The sequence below is a fragment of the Lutra lutra genome, chromosome 4 (genome assembly GCF_902655055.1).
Source record: "Lutra lutra chromosome 4, mLutLut1.2, whole genome shotgun sequence".
Taxonomy (NCBI): domain Eukaryota; kingdom Metazoa; phylum Chordata; class Mammalia; order Carnivora; family Mustelidae; genus Lutra; species Lutra lutra.
This window is the reverse complement of record NC_062281.1, coordinates 191,934,828-191,957,195: the sequence shown is the minus strand read 5'-3', so window position 1 is coordinate 191,957,195 and position 22,368 is coordinate 191,934,828. Positions and strand designations below refer to the sequence as shown.

At 39.6% G+C, this 22,368-nt stretch overlaps 1 protein-coding gene across 1 annotated transcript in view; it reads right to left on the bottom strand.

The window, feature by feature from the left end:
• The window catches only part of RERE (arginine-glutamic acid dipeptide repeats), a 445,015-nt gene that overhangs the window by 142,393 nt on the left and 280,254 nt on the right, over positions 1-22,368 (bottom strand). Inside the window, 1 exon segment of the mRNA XM_047724025.1 lies at positions 11,194-11,298. Within this exon segment, the coding sequence (XP_047579981.1) occupies positions 11,194-11,298 (105 nt within the window).

The window sequence follows — 22,368 nt, the reverse complement described above, 5'->3', positions numbered from 1 at the left end:
TTAATACAGAGAATAACTCAGCAAAAACAGAAATAATAAGGCAAATCTGTAATAAATTTTAAAAGATATGTAATATACAAAATAAAATCAGTAAGATAAATTAATCAAGCAAATATTACAAAGTGGTAACAACTGGTAAATTGGGTGAAAGATACATATAGGAGTTACACGTAGTGGCATCGTAACTCTTGAGTTATATACATAAAATACTTAAAATGATACACACACACACACACAAACACACACACACGACACCTACTTGTACTAGTTAGCCTTCAGTCATCAGTCCTGGGGGAGTCTGAAGACTGGACACGTGACTGGCAACAAGTGACCTGCCAGGCTATCTGCTTCCGCAGTGCTGTTAACCCCCAGACTGAATCACTTAACATCCAACCGAGTTCAATCCAACCTCCGACTCTGAGGTCAGCTCTCAGAGAAAATCGAGGCGCCCTGAAACCTAGTGATTTGGTAATTAAGTAAGCCAGTGGGCCATTTTAACATAAATTGCAATTCTAGAAATGGGCTCTGTTTCCATTGAGCAAGTCCTATCTTACACTGAGGACAACCCTGTGACTCTACTCAGTACTTCCAAGCCCCTGAGACCTGGGCTTTGATTTCTCCACAGTTGTCGTGACCCCTAGATGTCTACTTACTGCGGTTGACTCTCCGCCTAGACCTCGTTCCTGCCACACTCCCCTGCCAGTGGGCTGCCTGCAGGGACGAGCACACACAACTTGCACAGAGGCTGCCCATGTGCTTCCTTCTGTGGCCTCTAATGCTAGGTCTTCCCTAAAGTCCTGCGATCCCAAATACTCCTACACTGTCTTCTGATCTTAGACCTCCCTCTCTCCTCCGATTCATCCCTTAGCAGACAACAGTTGAAGGATTAACATTTTTTAATAGATTAAAGGGGAGCTTAGAGAGTAAAATGAATATACTATATTAATGGGTTCTTTCTAAAATTAAAAAGGTTTATTACATAAAAACTGACTGAAAAACCATTTTGTTCACTGTCATAGTTTTTCATAAGCAGAAAATTTGTTTCTCAACCAATTTTTTATTTTTTATTTGTTTCTCAACAAATAAAAATAATACAACAAATAAAAAACAATACAACAAATAAAAACAACAAATAAAATAAAACCTAGGAAACCAAACTTGGTTTCCTAGGTTTTATTTTAAAGAGTTTTTTACTTACTAGAAATAGAAAAATGTTTAAAATGTTTAATTTACTAGCAACAAACTGTAAAGCAAAAGCAGCAACAAAAAGTTAACCTTCAAGCAACTCTAGAGAAAAACACTTGTTGGAAAAAAAAAAATTCTATTTGACTTTTAATTAGTACTAACTTCACATCAAGAGAAGGGAAGCATTTAGAAACAGCATGTCTTAATTTTATTTTCTAACTGTCCCTCATGTTGTGAACATGGAGCTGAGTGTTATACAGACCACTCCGATTTCCAACAAACATGCTGGTTTATCCTATCAGTTCTAACTATCTGTTCACACGCTTTCTCAGAGTCCCTATGGCAAAAACTATTATACCATATTATCAGAGGTTCACTTCTTCATCCCCAATTCTCACATATTTTCATGTCTTAATGGACATGGGATTCCAATTTTTTTCTGAAATTAGAGGGATACTTACAACACTCTGCCTTTAAGTATAGTGCTTATTGTAGATTTCTGTTTATTCAGTCACAAGAGGGCAGTTTCATTCTACAGTTACTTTGATAAGAGTTCCCGCCCCCAACATGGACTAGCTGTTGACGTTCAACAACTGTTTTCTCAACATCAAGATGTGTATATAGTTCTTCTTCATCATGTTAAAGTGGTAAGCTATATTAATAGCTATACACCCAATTTGGGAAGTGATCTATAAACCCAATTTGGGTAAGTAGATTTTTCATGCTTTGCCAGATTCCATTTTCTATTATTTTATTTAAACATCTTACATGCATGTTCCTAAGTAAAACTGACCTATAAATTTTACTTTTTAATCTGGTTTTGGTATAAAAGTTTAACTAGCTTCATAAAATGACTCAGAGAACCTACACCATCTCTCTGTTCCCTCGAATACTGGTAGAATTTACCTATAAAGGTAAAAAAAATTTTTTAATTTTTTATCTAATGAGAAGAAAAGGAAATGTCTTGCACAAATTATGAAAATGCCTTTAAAGGAAGAAGGCATGCGTTTTTTTTTTAAAACCTACTTCCTCCTTCTACCAGCGTGAAATTTGGGTGTCACAGCTACCATTCCCCTGATACCTTGAGCACGAGGTAAAAATTAAAATTAAGGATAGGTCCCTGGTGGTTGGGGAGCCCCACACACACCCAAGATTGCTTCTTCTCAAACTCTGCTTACGTGAGAGGGAAATAAAGGTCCTATTTTGTTTCAGTCTGTTATACTGTCTCTGATAGTTCTAGCACTGAAGTTCTCAGGCGTACATCAACTCAAGTTGATGGCACATGGTTTCTTCCAACATTTTGTGATTTTTAACAGTGCATTTGGCATTCAAAGATATATTATCTGCAGGTATCCTACAAGTTCTTGAATGAGAGTATCCTTCTTGGAGGCTCAATGACCCAAGACCAATTTCTACATTGTCTTCTCACTCTAGAGTTCTCTATTTTTCAAGAATGCAAATTCATGTCCCAACTGTCATGGGGGACAAAGCCCAAAGTTATTAATTATAAGGGAAATTCTCCCTCTATTCCTCCTTCTTTTTCTTTTCTATGCTTAGAGTACTAGTCCCAAATAGGTCTCGCTATCATTTTCCTCTAATTCTGGATATATCACCTAGCTGACCCTTTCACTGAAGAACAGAACTTTGATGGCCCTGACTTGATAGAGGGCTCTCAGTTCCAATTCCTTAACTCCCTGAGATCAAGACCCCATCTCCTCCTATACCTGGTGGGTGTTAAAGGCAAGACCCTTTGGTTAAGGAGACAGTAACTATCCCAATCTCCTCTCATCATGGGCTGATGAAGGATCAGCTTAATGCTTTACTTGGCAGTTTCTCTTAATTCCTACAAGTTCAGCTCTGCATTTAGAAGATCTGTTATATTTTATTCAACATTGGTAGAGGTTTACTGGCAAAGCATTTTTGAAATTATCAAATCTGATTTTTTGTCCTATCTGGTTAAAGTTCTTATATCAAAAAAAAAAAAAAAAGTTCTTATATCCTCAGTAGGGCTGCATTTCCAAATACACATGCACTCTCAACCGTTTCCAACATTTGCCATCTAACATAAACCTTGTGAGAGTTCAAATGTGATGGCAGAGGAAAAGCGAACAAAAAATTTTTATACCCAGCTCCAGCTTCTTGTCCTCAACGGCTACACAAACACCATGAGCTATGGTGAATGGAAAAGACAACTTTACTGAACCAGAAACAGATTTTTGAAATGTCTGGAATCCAAATTAACTGAAATAAAGGAGATCTAGATTATTACTGAAGTATAAAGATTTATGTTGAAAAAAGACGGTCACAATGTTATTTAGAATAACTGAATACTGGAAAACCATAAATGTTCAACAAGATGGGAACAGATAATTACTGGACATCCACATTATCGTAGATAAAGTGTTCATTATAAATGTTTGTGTAAAATGTTCAATGACATGGTACTATGTTCATAATAAAATAAAATGAATAAAGGAATGCATAATTGTATGTACATTATGTGTAAACAATATTTTAATTATGATCTTAACACATACACCTATACACACATGCATGTAGATGTAAACTGAAGGGGAAAAACACAAACATGGATTATACAATTATCTTCATTTCAGTCTGCTTCTTTAACTTATGTATTTGTCAAGTTATTCTCTAGTGAGCACGTATTTTTCTCTTCATTAGAATGCTCCAAGTTATTTTCCAGCACAGCCAGAAGAAACTGAGGTTGTATATGAGTCAATCTATGATAAAATCATCAATGTTCAGAGCACAGGCTTTGAGTCAAATAGGCCTGAGGTTTCCTATTTAGTAACTATATGCCTTAGGCAATTCTTTAATATATAATGCCAATTTTCTCATTTGTAAAATAAAGGTAATGCCAACCTCACTGAGCTTTTATGGGAACTGAACAATAAAGCACAGAATAAGCATTCACTGCGCCAAGTAGTAGTTGTCCTGTGGGTCCTGAAAAGAAGATGTTACAAATTCAATTCTTTGAGGTCATGCTTTAAGAAATACAAGAAGCTAAATCTACTAAAGATACAGTTCAAGATACCAAAACCTATCCATGTCGGGGAGAGAGCAAAGTCAGTGATAGGAAACTGAAGTAAAAATATTAAGGATTATGAAATAAGGTTTCTCACTCATAAAGATGAGAATTATAAATAAGGAAAAAACTAAAAGGAACCCTTTGGTATTGGATTAGATGTGAAGAATTGGGTATGAATGCATGGACACACACTGATACAGAAATTCAGATGTGAAAGTTTGCATTCTCTCCCTCTCCCCCACCGGAGGCAACCTAGCTGTTTACTCAGAGCCCTGAGAACAGTGATACAAAGTAATGACCACACCCAAGTATCATTCTCCACAATCTAGGACAATTTTGACCTAAAAACGAGTAATAATAATAAGAGATTATATAAACAACTGAGTAAAATAGGAAGCCATTAATCCACCTAGTGTAAATAAATAAAGTTTTCATGGGAAGAGTCTATCTACACACACAGTCTCAAAGCAACCTTCCACAAAATGGTCATTAATTAGAAAAGGAAAAAGAGAGGGGCACCTGGGTGGCTCAGTGGGTTGGGCCTCTGCCTTCGGCCCAGGTCATGATCTCAGGGTCCTGGGATAGAGCCCCGCGTCAGGCTCTCTGCTAGGCAGGGAGCCTGCTTCCCTCTCACTCTCTGCCGGCCTCTCTGTCTACTTGTGACCTCGCTCTGTCAAATAAATAAATAAAATCTTAAAAAAAAAAGGGGGGGGGGGAGAAAGAGAAATTCTATAATTGCACAGTCTGGCAAAGAGCACCTTATTCAACTGATTAAAGTAAACATTACCAACATGAGACAAATTATGATAGGATGCAGAAAAAAAGAAGACATGACTTCTGTGCTATCCCTGTCAAGGATACAGGATACATGATCTAAATCTAATGAGGAAACATCATAAATGTAAACTGAGAGATAGTCTACAAAACATCCTATAATCTTCAAAAGTACCAAGGTCATGAAGTGAAAGAAAGACTGAGCAACTCTTCCAGACTGACTGAACAGCTGTTAAGACAACTGAATCCATCAAACCAGCGACTTTTACTATAAAAGTCTTTATTAGGAAAACTGCTAAAATCTTGAGTGGGGTCTGCAATGCCATGGCAACATCTGAACGTGAATCTCTCGAGCCAGAGGGCTTTCTCGAGGTTGTGGAAGAAAATGCCCCTGCTCACAAGGAATACCCCAAGGATGCGAGTGGTGCAGCCTCCTGGTGATGGCATACTTTGAAACGGTTCAGGTAGAAAAGGTCTTCTACTACACCTGCAAGCCTTCTGTAAGCCTGAGGCTGCTTCGAACCCAAGTGAAATCAATGAACTGCACAAGTAAAACTCAGAGTAGTGCTGGGCACAGTAGGCCTCACTAACCGTAACTATTATTAGTAACATTATGGCCACTGTCTATTGGGGAGAGATTACTTTTAAGTCCTTGCAAGTGTCTCAGTTTATGATTGCTGCTAAATATAATGGCAATAATCCTTAAGCTTCAATACTGCTCTAAAAACTCCTCAGAAAGGGGTGCCCAGGTGGCTCAGTTGTTAAGCGTCTGCCTTCGGCTCAGGTCATGATCCCAGGGTCCTGGGATTGAGCCCCACCTCGGGCTCTCTGCTCAACGGGAAGCTTGCTTCTGCCTCTTCCACTCCCCCTGCTTGTGTTCCTTCTCTCACTTTCACTCTCTGTGTCAAATAAATAAATAAAATCTTTAAAATAAATAAAAACAAAAACTCCTCAGAAGAAGAAAAGCGGAGAAGGCACAGGGGACGGATTACTGACATCCTCTCCTGGATGAGATCTGAGCTCTCAACAAAAATTGTTTTCCATCCGACTAGCAAGAGAAGACTCATTTTTCCAAAGCAAAAACAAGAAACACAATCAGATGTTTCCTGCTACAGAGCAAGTCTGCGAAGAGATCAACAACACTTTCATAAGGCAGCAGGGGTGGGAGCAGGGGAGAAGCAACACATCAGTGACCGTCAATACAAAATGCTGCATTTTACATGTTCTCTTCACTATCCCAACATGCACGTCAGTGACTTAAAGAACTCTTGATCTGGCAAAGGGAAACAAATGGACTGGCTCCTGGGAAAATCTGTGTTTCACAATGTAAAGGTAAAGGAATCACGGCCACTACAAAATCCTTCATTCCTCCTGAGACTCCACCATTACTCCCTTCCGTTCCTTCCCCTCCTAACTCACTGGCCTGAGGCAAGATGTTTAGAACTTTTCAAAGGAATGAAACAGAAACCCAGAAAGGGCCAGAAAGTATACTGGTACTGGCCAATAGGCTGAAGCTGCTGCGGTGAGGGGATAGGAAGGAAGATGGGAAAAGGACATCCAAAAATTCAATGAGGCCTACCTGCTATATAGGGGAGCAGGTTCATTTACTATAAAAAGCTCAGATCTCTTTCTCAATAAAAAAAAAAATCTTTTTCAGGGCGCCTGGGTGGCTCAGTCAGTTAATCTTCTCCCTTCAGCTCTGGTCATGATCCCCGGGTCCTGGGATGGAGCCCTGCACTGAGAGAGCCTGCTTCTCCCTCTCCCCCTGCTGCTCTCCCTGCTTCTGCGTTCTCTCTCTCAAATAAATAAAATCTTTAAAAAAATTTTTTTTCAATTTTGGTTCTCTCAAATTTTTCACTGAAATATTCTGACCATAGAAATGTATTGTTTCACATTAATACCACTTACATATTCATTATAATTGTTATGTCAGTTTCTTTAGCAGCAAGAAATTTATCTTTCATTTTTAACAAGTGTGTTATTTTCAAAAAGAGTTTTATAATCAATATTCAAAGCAGAGTCAAAAATCTCCAGTGCTCAGACTTCCATGTGTCAGCAAACTCAACCAGATGGCTAATGATCTACTTGATTAGAAGAATCAAGACATCTTGGGAAGTACTTATATTTTGCTTTTGGACGTAACATTTTATGGGGTTAAAAAAAAAAAAACTCTGATATTTTTCAACCAAATTTTTAATTCTTTTTGCAATTCCCAAGAAGCAAGAGGAAGAGAGTCTGACACTTCACACAAGGAACCTACAGGGCGCCTTATGCCACCCCGACTTTACTGGAGTAGAAACAGAGTCTGGGAAGTAGCAGCCTTAGCCCTGGACACAACGATGAAGTGACAGCCCAGAACCAGAATCCAGGGTCCAAGAGGAGAATCAGTCTTAACAGAAAGACCAAGAAGTCAGATTAAATGGCAATAAGATACTGGGTAAATAAAAAAGCAACTAAGGACAGTAAGCAGATGAAAGCAGCCACGTCCCTGTTTTATTTTACTCACCAAATTTTTTACTCAAGTTTTGTTCCTTAAATATCATGGCTAGCAAGAATACAGTATCACCAGCCCTTACCAAAAATTTTAAGGGTCGGAAGATTTTTAGAATTCAGAATGTTTTGATCTAAAAGGTACTATAGCCATATACCATGTATGTGACACCTCAGAAGTGTCTAAGCAATGACGTCCCCAACTCTATCACACTGGTACTTTTGCAGTAAAAATTGTGCAGACTCTCTCAACTGAAAAAGAATATAAATAGCCTCATCTCAGTTTGGGTCAAGTATGACCATCCAATGAGCTTCAGCACCAAACCTAGCATAAAATTTTTTTTTGATTTTTCAGAGCTTTCAGATTTCAGAATTAAGATTTCAAAATTAAATACAGAATTTCAGAATAATAAAATTCCATGTCAATTACCAAAAAATCCATCCTCCCTGAACTTTAAAGGTAAAGTACCAAAGAATATAGAAAAGTCTGTTTCCTCCCGTCATACACATGCTCAATAAAATAATGCCATAGAAAACAAGAAATCTGGAAAGGTCAGGTCTCTGACCAGATGAAACACCCAGAAACATAATAACCAGATTAGGGGAACATTTTTAAAGTAGCCAAACACTGCAGCTTATAAAAAAAAAAAAGGGGGGGGGGGCGCCTGGGTGGCTCAGGGGGTTAAGCCGCTGCCTTCGGCTCAGGTCATGATCTCAGGGTCCTGGGATCGAGTCCCACATCGGGCTCTCTGCTCAGCAGGAAGCCTGCTTCCCTCTCTCTCTCTCTCTCTCTCTCTCTCTGCCTGCCTCTCCGTCTACTTGTGATCTCTGTCAAATAAATAAATAAATAAATAAAATCTTTAAAAAAAAAAAAAAAAGGTATGAAAAAATGTGAAAAACCATCCCAAACTTTCAGTGCAGGTGAATATGATTAATAAAGTATGGAAATCCCATAAATCAGCTTTGAACTACTATCAGAAAATGCGCTACAAGAAAGAAACAATCCCATCTCACGCTGCAGTTTCAACTGCTCACTTGGACTACAATTCTGAGTTACTTCCAGGGAGGGGAATGGTCATCAAAGTCACCGTTCTGTCACTTGCAGGGGTCGCAGCCGTATATGCTCTGTCTCACAGACATAGAACAGTTTGATATTTCCTCTCCAAATGACTTGGGGCACTAAGAGCACAGAGCAACCATGCGGCCACCATCACATGCCAGTGCCGCTCTCTCCAGGGGGGCAGAAACACACCAGAAGCAGCTTTTCACACAACCCCATCCCTTACAGACTTGAAACAAAGACACAAACAGAGGTAAACTGCGCAAGGGTATGAGGCCCAAGCATCCTAAGAGGTATGCTGTGTGCATGCCAGGTGGGGAAAGCAGAGTGTCTCTACACTCCTGTAAACTACACACCTGAGCAGCTGTGGGAACTCCGGAGTTACACAGTGGTATCTGGGGCAGAACCGGTGAGCAGGGGCAAATCTTTACACTCACTTTGTGAGAAGTGTGAGACCTGCCACAAGCTTTACTTATTAGCAGACACTCAAGTCTTTCTTCATTTCAACTCATCCAACACCCCTCAAAAACCCGCAACATATCAAAGCACAAGCTGGACAAGGAGAACGAACACAAGCACAGAAATGAACATGTGGCCACCGGGAGTCAAAGCAGTAAGACAGTGACTCAGGAGGCAGAATCTAGAAACGTCCTGCCATGGGCATGTCTCGGTGTTGTGTTTTCAGATGAGAGACATATATGCTGCTGCTGCACACCTAAGCCACACTTTAAAACATAACTGACGGGAAGAATCACTCTGAATGACTGGCAGCAACAACCACTGAAAAAGGAGACCAGAACCTGTGTGAGTCTTTATTTACACAGTTAAGTTATATAATGTCATTTTTAATAAGCATTCAGCAATAAAACAGACACATAACCAAAACTAATAAGAAATTTGGTTGCTTCTTATGAACCCAAGAGCTAAACATTTTAAAACACAAAAGCTATTTAGTCAATTCACTGATAATAATCGAACTTGTGCGATGTGGACGACCACTGATCAAACGGTTAAATCAACGTGGCATCACTGAAATTCTGGACTCCTTTGTATCTAAGACAGAAATCCAAGATATGACCAGGGAGTCAAATGAATCCATATGTAAAATGAACAATCTGAAATACAGGAATGCTCTGAAATACTATCACTGATCAACTTCTTTGTCGCTGGAACACGGCATGCTTTTGAAAAGAAAATAAAAGTTCAAATATATTGTTTTCTAAAGGAAATAAAGTAAAAAAAAAAAAAGGGTGACCACTGCATATAAGACTAATGAATCACTGACCTCTGTCTCTGAAACCAATTAATACATTATATGTTAATTGAACTTAATTTTTTTTTCAAAAGGTGACCATTCATTGTACTATTACCCCAACAGCTGTCGTCTACAATGTACACAGAGAGAGACACTAGTATGTATGTGCCAATAGAGCTTTAGGCAGCCTCTTAGGATTGTGACAAAGAATATATTGCCTTTTCTTAACTCTAGATTGATTATCGAAACAGTAATCTTCTAATTTACATATAATTTCTCAGCATCCTCTAGAAAAATGTTTTCTCTAAAATAATGCCCACCTTCCAATTACACTGAATGCAGTTCGTCCACTACCCACTACCTTCCTTTGGCCAAGCAGCTTCTCTACATCCTCATGTCTGTAGATGACGTCTCGGATGTCCAGAGCACAGACTACTTGATCACCAGCTAACACTCTTTTTCTTTTTAAATCCTTAATCCACTGTAGTTGCATGATCGAAACAGAATTAAAATGATGCACATACTCTTAAAGAAGTTCTTCCACGTATTAAGTTAAACTACAATCTATTATAGACATAAACTAAGAATTTTTCCTTTTAAATTATTTTGATTCAATTGTTTCTCACTTAAAAAGTAATAATTCTACCTATTACATAGGTCTTACTGAAATGGTTGAGAACTGAATGTATCCATCTCATACCAGTAATCTTACTAAAGATATTTCTACGAATGTTTCTGAAGTTTTACTAAATGAATTAAAACAAATGACTAACCAACAAAATTTTCCATAACGTCCTAGTGTTTTCAGGGGCGCCTGGGTGGCTCAGTCGGTTAAGTGTCTGCCTTTGGCTTAGGTCATGATCCCAGGGTCCTGGGACTGAGCCCTGCATCGGGTTCTGTGTTCAGTGTGAAGTTTGCTTCTCCCTTTCTCTGCCCTTACCCCTGCTCACGCGCACATACATGTGCTCTAATTCTCTCAAATAAATAAAACCTTTAAGAAAAAATGTCCTAGGGTTTAAATATGGTATCATGAAAGGCTTGGCACAACATGCAGGAGGGTAATAAACTACCAATTTATAGTTAAATTCAAAACACAGATCAACTAATGTTCATTTACATTTAATAGTACATTGCTTTGCCCTCTCAAAACTTAAATTTTCTCATTTTTCCTTTACTTAAGAAAATCAAGAGCAAACAATAAGCTGTTTTAGACACCAAAGATATTAATTAGAACTCCTTCCAAAAGGTTTACTTTGGGTTTTGGAGTTGTTTTTTTAAAATCTTCCTAGCATATACCCAAATGTGTAAGCACACATACACACACGCACGCACGTAAGAAAAGCAAAAGTTCTCACAGAGTGGGCCCAAGTAATCACTTACCTTGTCTCAGGGTTGTAGCCTAATATGTAGAAAAATGAATCCACTCGAGCTTTAAACTCTCTAGCAGCAAATATGTCAGAAAAGTGGGAGATGTTACACTTCCCTCTGAAAACAAACAAGCATAAAAAATACATTAGTATCATCGTCAACTACTTTGCAAACCAATATGCTACTGGAGGGACAGAGGCAGGGGAAGATAGAACTAAATCCACATTCTTCTAAAAACATGCAGAATATGGCTCCAGACTCCACAATTACCAATTCAGAAAATGGAGAGTTCCCAAAAGAGCTAAGAAAATGTCCAAACGTTGTATTTTTTTTTGTTTCAAGACTTCTTCAACCTACAATTTCACAACTCAACTGCATTTACCTCAGCAGTTTAGTCATGGAATAGAATTAATTAAACCACAGAGGTAAATTGAGGGCAGGGCTGTGATGAAAGGATATTAAACTAGAAACGACAGGAAAAATCTAAACCACAGTTAAATTACTTTACCAAAAAAAAATCTGCCTAAAGCCCTTCTAAATCTTCAAAACAAAATGGGCTTTTCTTCCTCTTATTTTACTATAGACAGAACGTAAATCTGTCAAATATTTTTCTTCTCTCTTTTAATGTGCAAAAAATAAAACAACTTGGAACTTAAAACTGGAGAGACTTTAACTTTTTAAATCCATAGATGGGGCTCTAATAGATAAACATCCACTTCCCAAATTTTCAGGTCATGTTAAATAACCATAAGTTGGAAAATGCCTTCTCACAGAAATATTGCAATAAAAAGAACAGTAATATTTCCAGATCCATCTACCAACAATTTAAACTGCAATATAGGGGTGCCTGGGTGGCTCAGTGGGTTAAAACCTCTGACTTCGGCTCAGGTCATGATCCCAGGGTCCTGAGATCGAGCCCCGCATTGGGCTCTCTGCTCAGCAGGGAGCCTGCTTCCGCCCCTCTCTCTGCCTGCCTCTCTGCCTGCTTGTGATCTCTGTCAAATAAATAAATAAAATCTTTAAAAAAATAATAAATAAGCCGCAATATAGCTGAAAACTCTATAATACAATCAAAGTCCTTGAAACACACACACACACACACACACACACACGTGTGCGCGCACGCCTTGGGAGAATTTCCAGGGTTCCCAAAGAGGCAGGGAGGTTTTAAGCAATTCCCTCAGTGGTCACAGAAAGTAACTAACATCAAGTGGAAGTCAAGGGCTGTGAGTAGAGCAGATGGAATTGGAGAATCAACAGCACATCGGCTGCACACGTGGGAAGCTTCCAAGGGAATGAATTCCTACCACTTCACTTCCACAGGCATTCCGTTCCCTTAAGGACTCCATGAGTTGGCACATTAATAACATACACACCAGCTAATGACCAAGGTGTGAGAGAAAGAGACTAGCTGAGGGACAGCAACCTGGGGACGACATTCATTTGCTTCCTATGAAGAAACAAAAAGAGCAACGCACTCCTTTTCCACAGAGCCAAGCCTTAGTAATGGGCAGAAACTAAGATGGGGCTCAACCTCCATTTTAAAAATTAAACAAAAATGCTTCTGATTTATTGAAGTTCCTTTGAGGACTACTGATAACATAATGCAGCGCTGTTGAGCACTTGAAATGTGTCTGGCCCAACTGCAGAGAACTGGATTTTAAATTTTATTTAATTTTAATTAATGTAAATTTAAATAGCCACATATGCTGGTAGCTACCATACTGAAGAGCACAGATTTATGTAACATTTCCATCACCACAGAAAGTTCCACTGGAAGCACTGATTTGTAAGTAACAAGATAGAGCTAAAGGGAAACAAGGACTAGGAATCAATTTTTGCAGGCCAAGGACTTATACCTAGTATGTAGCTGGAACTAAACCGAGCTTCTAGAAAAGAAAAAGCAGGTAAGATTACAGATGAACAAACAATGCACTCACTCTGAAACTAACTATCCATCAGTCTGATGTCATTTAGTCCCTAAAACCTAGAAAAAATAGGTTAAGTTCCTTCATCAGCTAAACAGGGATAAGAACACCTGTTATACCCATCTCATAAGGAGATAAATAAGAAGTCTATGAAACTTTATACCGAACTGCTACACAAATTAAGTTATTTCCATCATTGTCTGTAACTAGAGGAAAGTGATTCCTCTTTGACTGGTCTTCATCATTACTTACATGCAAGTACACCCTATCAATGTATTCGTTAAAGGGAGAGAAACCCTACCAACCCACAAATCTAAAACAGGCACTGGAAAACAGATACGTTTTGTTCAGGAAAGGGTTTCTCAGTCGCAGCACTATTGACATTCTGGACTAAATAACTCGTTGTTGTCAGGGGCTGTCCTGTACTTAGCAGTATCCCTAGATACAGTACCCCACTACAGCCACACACATCATCATGACAATCAAAAATGTCTAAAGACATCACCAAATGTTCCATGGGGACAACAACACAACTGGTTTAGGGAAAGCCAGACACGGCAGGAACAGAAGCATATCATCTGGTAAATGACCATGAAACTGTAATAAAGGCACTGATTTTTATATGTTAATTTTATATCCTGCTGACTGAATTCTTTAATATTTAATACAGTTTAATCATTGGTTTTCTGAGGTTTTCCAGGTATATTATCTGTTGTCTGCAAATAAACATAGTTTTATAACTTTTTTACTCTTTATTTTTTTTAAAGATTTATTTACTTGAGCAAGAGAGACAGAGAGCACAAGCAGGGGAAGCGACAGAAGGAGAGGGAGAGGCCCACTCTTCGCTGAATGGGACCCACACATGGGGCTCAATCCCAGGACCTGGAGATCATGACCTGAGCCAAAGACAGAAGCTTAACTATCTGAGCCACCCGAGACCCCCTTTTTTACTCCTTCTTATGTCTTGAATTGCACTGACCCTCTCAAATAATGTGGACAGTAATGGAAACAAGTGGACACCCTTGCCTTGTTCCTGATCTTGGTGGAAATATCTCTCAGGTGTTGCTATTAAATATGATACTAGCTTTAGAAATAATCACTGCTTTAGAGTTATGGGGTTTTGTATCCCTTTAGATATAACAATATGGTATACAATATTAAGCAGAGTCTCTAATAATAAACCTACCTTGCATTCCTGGAATAAATCCCAATTGGTCATAATGTCATTTTTAATGAGATACTAAAATTTTAAAGGATTTGATTAATTAGATTTAATGTTTTTCTCTTTGTTAATTTCTATTTTTATTTCTATTTTCCTTCTTTGTGTTTATTTGCTGTATAACAGCTTTTATTCGTACTAGCCTAGAAATAATCCAAATGCCCATCAATAAGGAAACGGGTAAAGTATCATTATATATTTGTAAAGTGAAATACTTCACAAAAATACAAAGGAAAGAAGTACTGATAAACAGCACATCTCAAAAAGTCTCAAATATTAAAATGCTGAGAGAAAGTAGCCAGGCACACAAATGGCACATACTGCATGATTCCGTTTCTAGCGAATGAATTTCTACAACAGCCAAAACGAATTTACGTGAGAGAAATCAGAATAATGGTTGCTTCTGGGTGAGAAGTTTTAAGAGGAGAGTAGTTTAAGAGAACTTTCTGGGATGCTAGTGTTCAGGGTCAAATTTATCAAAATTCATGAAAATATAAACTTAAGGTGTGTTTTACTTATAAATATTTTTAAAGTACCAGGGGAAAATAAAACCGCAAGTGTCACTAGCATGTAAGTATGGCTGTTTAAAGTTGCTGTTCCTGGGGCACCTGGGCGGCTCAGTCGGTTCAGCATCCAACTCTTGTTTCAGCGCGGGTCCTCAGATGGAGCCCGCGTCAGAATCCACGCTCAGTGTGGAGTCTGCTTATCCCTCCCCCAACCACCGCTCGCGCTCTCTCTCTCTCTCTCTCTCTCTCTCTCTCTCACACAAATAAATAAATAAATAATATGTTTTTAAAAAATAAAGTTGCTGTTCTTGGCAGTTAATGAGCCATCCTGTACACAGCCCTGAGTACTAAGCAGAGCTGACGAGAGAGTAGGCAAGTCCACTATGGTTGGCATCCATTTTGAAATATTTTTCATGTCACCTGTTGCTGAAGAGTAGAGCTTACAAAGACTAGAGATCACATTTTTTAAAAAAGATTTTATTTATTTATTTGACAGACAGAGATCACAAGCAGGCAGAGAGGCAGGCAGAGAGAGAGAGAGAGAGGAGGAAGCAGGCTCACCACCGAGCAGAGAGCCTAATGCAGGGCTCGATCCCAGGACCCAAGATCATGACCTGAGCTGAAGGCAGAGGCTTTAACCCACTGAGCCACCCAGGTACCCCTAGAGATTACATTTTAAAAGTACGTGCTTGAGTATCATTTTAAGCATTCAATTTTTTTTCTCTCCAAAGCACTCTTTTCATCTGCTCTCTCAAAGGCAATAAACTATTTGACAGTGTTTGTGGAATGAAGGAGGAGAGACTGTTAGGAGAAAACTGCCACCACTCTCACCTTGCTGAAATATCTCGTTTCAAAGCCTCCAAGGTCCTATGAACCGTATTTCTAATGGGATCCTTCACTGTTAACAGAAATAGGACTAAAGACTGGGAAGGGCCCTATTTAAGGGGACTTGCTTCATCAGAAATAAAGGCTTCCTGCTGGACTCATTTTGGTGTAACTTGGTATTTCTTGGTGCGGTGCCCCACACTCCCACCCTGGGCATAGCACCATCTGACAAGCGCCCTGACTGGTGGGAGGCAGTGATCGAAGGGGATGAAGGAGCAGGGAAAGAACCATCTTACGCAGGAGAGAACAGAAACAGAAATATGGCCCAGAAATTCATTCCATCAAAACTACCCATTACTGGGAAAGTCTCTGTAGATTCCCAGGCACATGGAAACCTTGGAGAAACTTGCCAAGAAGCGCACAGGCAATGCATGGAATGCTCAGAGCAGGAGGCCTGCCTAGAGCATCAGTCGCCACCCCTGCCTGAGCACGAAGGGAAGGAAAGGTCTTGAAACAGAGTCGGCATCTTGTCAACTGTGAGCCATGTGACTAATGATAGGTACAGAAGCTGGACATCAGTGAGTCCTTTTGATTTATTTGTTGTTCTTTTTATCATTTAATCTGGGAACCCAATTGTTTAATTTTCTTCTCTCATTTAAATTGATGTGTTTAGTGTAACTAGCTTTCCTTTGATCAGTGTTTTAAATGCATGCCGCAGATTCTAGTATACAGGATTTTGACTGCTGTTTTTAAAATTTTCTTTAATTTCGGGGCACCTGGGTGGCTCAGTGGGTTAAAGCCTCTGTCTTTGGCTCAGGTCATGATCTCAGGGTCCTGGGATCGAGTCCCGCATCGGGCTCTCTGCTCAGCAGGGAGCCTGCTTCCTCCTCTCTCTCTGCCTGCCTCCGTGGCTACTTGTGATCTCTGTCAAATAAATAAATAAAATCTTTTAAAATAAATAAATAAAAATAGAGTATATTAAAAAAATTTATTTAATTTCAAAAAAATTCCTTTAATTTCAGTTTTTATTCCCCCTTCTACTCAGGAGTTTATCAGGAAGCTTTATTTTTTTAAGTTTTTAATTTTAATTCCAGTATATTTAACATGCAGTGTTGTATCTGTCTCAGGGGCACACTACAATGAGCCAACAATTCTAAAGGTTTCTTGGTGCTCATCATGGTAAGTGTCCTCTAAATCCCCATTACCTATCCTGCGCCCCCTCTCCAGTGACCATCAGTGTGTTCTCTATCAGGAAGTTTGAAATTTCCAGGTGAAAGGGCCTTTCTGTTCTTTGTTTTTGTTTGTAAACTACAGTTTATTGCCTTTTAATCAGATAAATGTTTTCTTTGTGTTCTAACATATAATGATTTTGAGAATGTGCCAGGGCACATAAAAGAACGTGTATTCTTTATCAGTAGAGTACAGAGTTCAATATATGTCTATATGATTAACTGCATAGAAATAAATGTGTAACAAGAATCGGAACATCTTTCTGAAGAAAATTCTTCAATACTACTGAGCGACACAAAAGTAAACATGAAAAATGGAAAAACATCCCCCTGTTCTCAGATAGGAAAACTCAACATGGTGTTTCTCCATAGTTTAAGCCATAAATTCAATGCTATCAAGTAGCTATTTAATGGAATGAAACACTTTACTATGAAGAGTCACAGGAAAACAAATAACTGAGAAAGGGGAAACTTTAAAAATCACGGTATCACGGTAAAAAGCACTACAGAACCTCTACAATTAAAGGAGCATGATGGTGGCACATAAATAGACAACAGATGACAGAGTAACAAGCCTGGAACACATGTGGAAGTAATCTACGGCAAAGGTGGCATCTTGAGCCACTGAGGTAAAGACAGGCTTTTGGGTCTACACGCTGCTGAAGTGAGCATAAGATAGGTTTTATTGAAAAATAAATTTTTATTGAAAAATAAAACCCATCTTATGCTGGGATGACTGGGTAGAAAACTAATGCTGGGATGACTGGTACTGAAAAACAAAACCTATCTTATGCTGGGATGATGGGGTAGAACTCCTCTGTAAATCAGGTGCAGGGAGAGGCTAAGTAGGACTCAAAGGCCTGAGGGAATCAATGAAAAAACTGCCACATGTGACCAGGTAAAAGTAAGTTTTGCAGAATTATTTTTTAAACCATAAAAGAAAACTGACAAGTGGGAGTAAACATCTGCAGCATATACAAGAGAAAGTGTAAAGAACTTTTCCAGACAGAAAGACAAAAAATATCCCAAAGGAAGTGACATGAACAGATAACTCATTAAAAAAAGACAAAAAATATCCCTCAAACATAATGAAAAAACACTCAAACTCAATCAATCACTGTTAGCAAGATAAAGTGGAATACGGAGATACTACTTCACACCTATCAGACTGGCATAATTTTATAAAAATAAAACCACACGTTCACTGGGGAAACCGAGGGAATGCCAACTGGAATATGCTTTCCAGAGGAAAACAATACACACATAGGCCTTTCAACCCAGCAATCTCTTTCTGATGAATTCCCCCCCCCCCCCGAAGATTCACACCCAACAATAAGGGACTGCGTATGACAAGGGTATTCACTGCAGCATCATTTATAACTGGACCATCCTGGAAACTACCTAAATGACCGTTCACAGGACAGCAGCTAAATAAACTATGGTCCAGCCACACGGTGGAGTTCCACGCAGCTGTAAGAGAATGAGAAAGATCTCTATGAACTGATACGGAGCAATCTCCAAAACATACCATTAAGTTTAAAAAAAGAAAGAAAGAAAAAGAAACACAAAAGCGTATCTTCATACAAGAAAGACAAGGTTATAAGAACAAACATGTACTTGAAATGAAAACATGCAGGAGGGACAAACTAAGCAGCAAAGTGATCAATTACAATTACCTATAGCAGGTAGGTAGGAAAGAGGTGGGGGATGGGACCATCGCAAGAGAGTTGACACCTACATGTCTGTTCACAGCCCTGATCCTCAGAAACACAGCCATGGTCCACACACCTTCACATACCCGAAACTTAACAACAGTCCACACCAACCAGAAGGAGCTAGAAGTGGAACATGAAGTCCAACAGGTGAGCCTAACTCCATTACAAACGGATAACACAGTCACACATAAGGAAGTGTGAAAAAACAGAACTGACCTAAGCTTCATTGGAAAATGCTATCTTGTTGATGTATTTCAAGACCAAAGACAATTTAGTCAGTACCTCTGTTTCTCACAGGGACTAGGGTTACAAATTCTGAAACCATGTGTATTCTTGAAGAAAATAAAAATATTGTATCTTAACAACTGGAACAGGATTTTTCACTGTTGAAGAAAATAAGTTGCAAAAAGAGGCACAAAAAGATGAATCTTGTGGTGTTGGACTACAAGCCTGCCTTCCCTCTCCGCTCTTAGCCATGTGAGAATACAAGAGGTCGGCAGTCTGCAAACTACAAGAGGGATCTCACCAGAACTCAAACACGCTATACTCCAATCTCAAACGTCCAGCATCCAGAACTGTGAGAAATAAATTTCTGTTGTTTACAAAGCACCCACTCTATGGTATTTTGTTACAGCAACTTGAATGGACAAGACATTAGTGAAATTCAAAAGTTCAAATGTATCGTGCTAATGTTAATATCCTGGTTCTGATAGCCATCCTACACTTACTTCAGATGTTAACAGTGAGGAAGACTGGGGGAAACACAGTTCTTACTGTGAGGACCTATTTAGCCAGAGTGATTCCATCAGTTTAAACAGTGATTTTGATGTTTATACAGTAGAATTTAAACTGTCCCTGCCTCCCTTCCCCCCAGGGGACTTACTTAAAAACAAGTCCCGGAAACCAGTCCCAGGTAACAAAGCCCAAATACAAGGGTGGGTCAGGCCAGGTGGAGACATCCAATCAGTGGGGGGATGCATACTCTCTCCTTAGCTACCAAGGAGTATGGGCCCCGCCCTTTGGGCTCCTTTTGGGTGCCAGTTCTGACCAAGGTGATAGACTAGTTCAAATATCTACTATAGGGTAAATTGTAATTCACTTGGTCACTTATGTGTGACCGAGCATGACTGTGCAGCTTTCTCTGTGTGTTACAATCCCACTGGCCATCTGTGCGTGGCCAGGCCCAACCACATGGCCTTTGCTTTTAAAAGCTCGTCTGTAAGGCAGAGAGAGGTCGCCTCTTTGTAAGAGACGGCCCTGGTTAGTTTGATTCTCGATGCTTGGCGCAAAATAAAGCTTTGCTTGACCTTCGCTTTGTATCAATCTCGCTCCTTTGATCACGGACCCATTATTGGGGGACCCAACACTTACAACTTTTCTGTGTGTCTACAATTAGCTCCAGATAAAAGAATTTTTAAGGGACCAAGAAGTACTCAAGAGCAGAGAGAGTGCATTTTTCAGGTGGGTGCTCCCAGCACCTCAGAGTCCTTCCCCAACTAGCAGCTCAATGACCTGTTAAATGATGAATGAGCCAATAAATAAAATGACTGTCAAGTCGCAGTGTCTAAAGAAGTACTAAGCACGTACAGACAAAACAACAAAAATGCTGAAGGTCGTAGTTATTTCATATGTAAAAACAACAGTCGAGGGGCGCCTGGGTGGCTCAGTGGGTTGAGCCGCTGCCTTCGGCTCAGGTCATGATCCCAGGTCCTGGGTTCGAGCCCCGCATCGGGCTTTCTGTTCAGCAGGGAGCCTGCTTCCTCCTCTCTCTCTGCCTGCCTCTCTGCCTACTTGTGATTTCTCTCTGTCGAATAAATAAATAAAAGAAATCTTTAAAAAAAACAAAACAACAACAAAAAAAAAACAACAGTCGAGGGGGACCCGGGTGGCTCAGTGGTTTAAGCCTCTGCCTTCGGCTCAGGTCATGATCTCAGGGTCCTGGGGTCGAGCCCCACATCGGGCTCTCTGCTCAGCAGGGAGCCTGCTTCCCTTCCTCTCTCTCTGGCTGCCTCTCTGCCTACCTGTGATCTCTGTCTGTCAAATAAATAAATCTGTCAAATAAATAAATAAATAAAATTTAAAAAAATATCTTTAAAAACAACAGTCGATTAGAGCCAGGAAATGATCTTGGAACTGCAAAACTAAAAGCTCCGAGGCATCATGAAGCTCCTCGGGGAAGTCTCGGGAGCTGAAGGGCCTGTGTCAATGCTAAGAATGGCTGGGGAACTGTACAAAGATGTAATTAGTCTGTACCAATCCCTACACGTATGATCTTAAATGCCCATAACAAAGCAGAGATCAATTTCAGAATGAAAACGGGGAGATTAGAAGCTCTGCAGAGCCAGTTCAGGGCTTCTTGGCCCAGAAGGCTGCCAGAAAATTCCCTCTAAAACATATCCCTATAAAACAAATTCTTAGTTAAGTTGATGGCTTGTCACCTGACCTGAGGATGTTGTGGTTTTTTTTTTTTCCTAAGTGACTCCTTGAAGAAGCAGATAATCAGAAAGCGGGGAAACAGCCCTCAAGTCATTGAGACATTTCTGATTCTTGGGAATTCTATGTTACAGGTGCACAGTAAAGCCGAAAATGCTGCCAGGTCACATGATCATGGTCCAATCACAAAGCAATCTCTCTAGATCCCTTCTTTGATCATCCATAAAACAAGATCCTTAGGGTGAAAAAAGTAACACAACAAACAAATTTCAAGCAGTGATTTTTATTTAGTGTAATAAAACTTACCTGCTCGTTCTCAGAGCAGGTTTCCCTGCTCATTCTTAGAGCACCTGGAGACATCTCCTCAAGCTAAACTCTTCCTCCCAAACCTGAAGTAACTGAAGTATCCAATCAACTCAGCCAAGAGGCAACAGGAAAAAAAAAATAAATCTGAGTAATGTACCATCGATAACTCGGTACAGACCTACATTTAATTTCACTTTTTCTTTTCTGCCTTTTATGCTCTACGTCCCACTTCAGATTCAATGACTGTAAACACTACTCACGCTACACTGGGTATGAGGCATTCTGAGAGATTTTTTCACACCCCTTCTCTTAGGGGATGCAGAACCAGAAGATGTGTGTTTCAGGGTTCTGTCACTTAAAAATATGGCTCTGAGTAAGTCTGTCAAAAGGATGGCTCAAAAGTTAACAAACTTGATTTGATCACAAAATTATGTGGCAGAGCCTGGATTAAAACTAAAGTCCTCTCATTCCAGGGCACCTGGGTGGCTCAGTCGGTTAAGTGTTTGAGTCTTGGTTTCAGCTCAGGTCATGATCTCAGGGTAGTGAGATGGAGCCCCCCATATCGGGCTCCACACCAGGCAGGGAGTCTGCTAGAGACCCCCTCCCCACTTCCTCTTTCTCTGCACCTCCTCCCACTTATGTGCTCATGTTCTCTTTCTCTCTCTCTCTCTCTCTCTCAAATAAATAAAGAAATCTTAAACAACAACAAAAAACCTGAAGTCTTCTCATTTCAATCTGTGTTTTTTTCTATTTCATCAGCATGGGCCAAAAACACATACCAGGGAGTAAAGAACACTCAAAAATACTTCTTTAAAGATACGAACTTTACTGTAAGGCTATTGATAAACATAATGAAGAAAAGAAATCAAACAGCAGCAGAACATAAGCCTGAAAGGCAAGGATGAGGGACAGCCAAGGCAAGAATTTAAAAACGGCAGGCAAGCAGTAATGCTGATCTCAACAGAGGTTTCTGTGACCAATGGACCCACAGTCTCCTCTGAAAGTGACTTTTAGTTTAGACAGGGA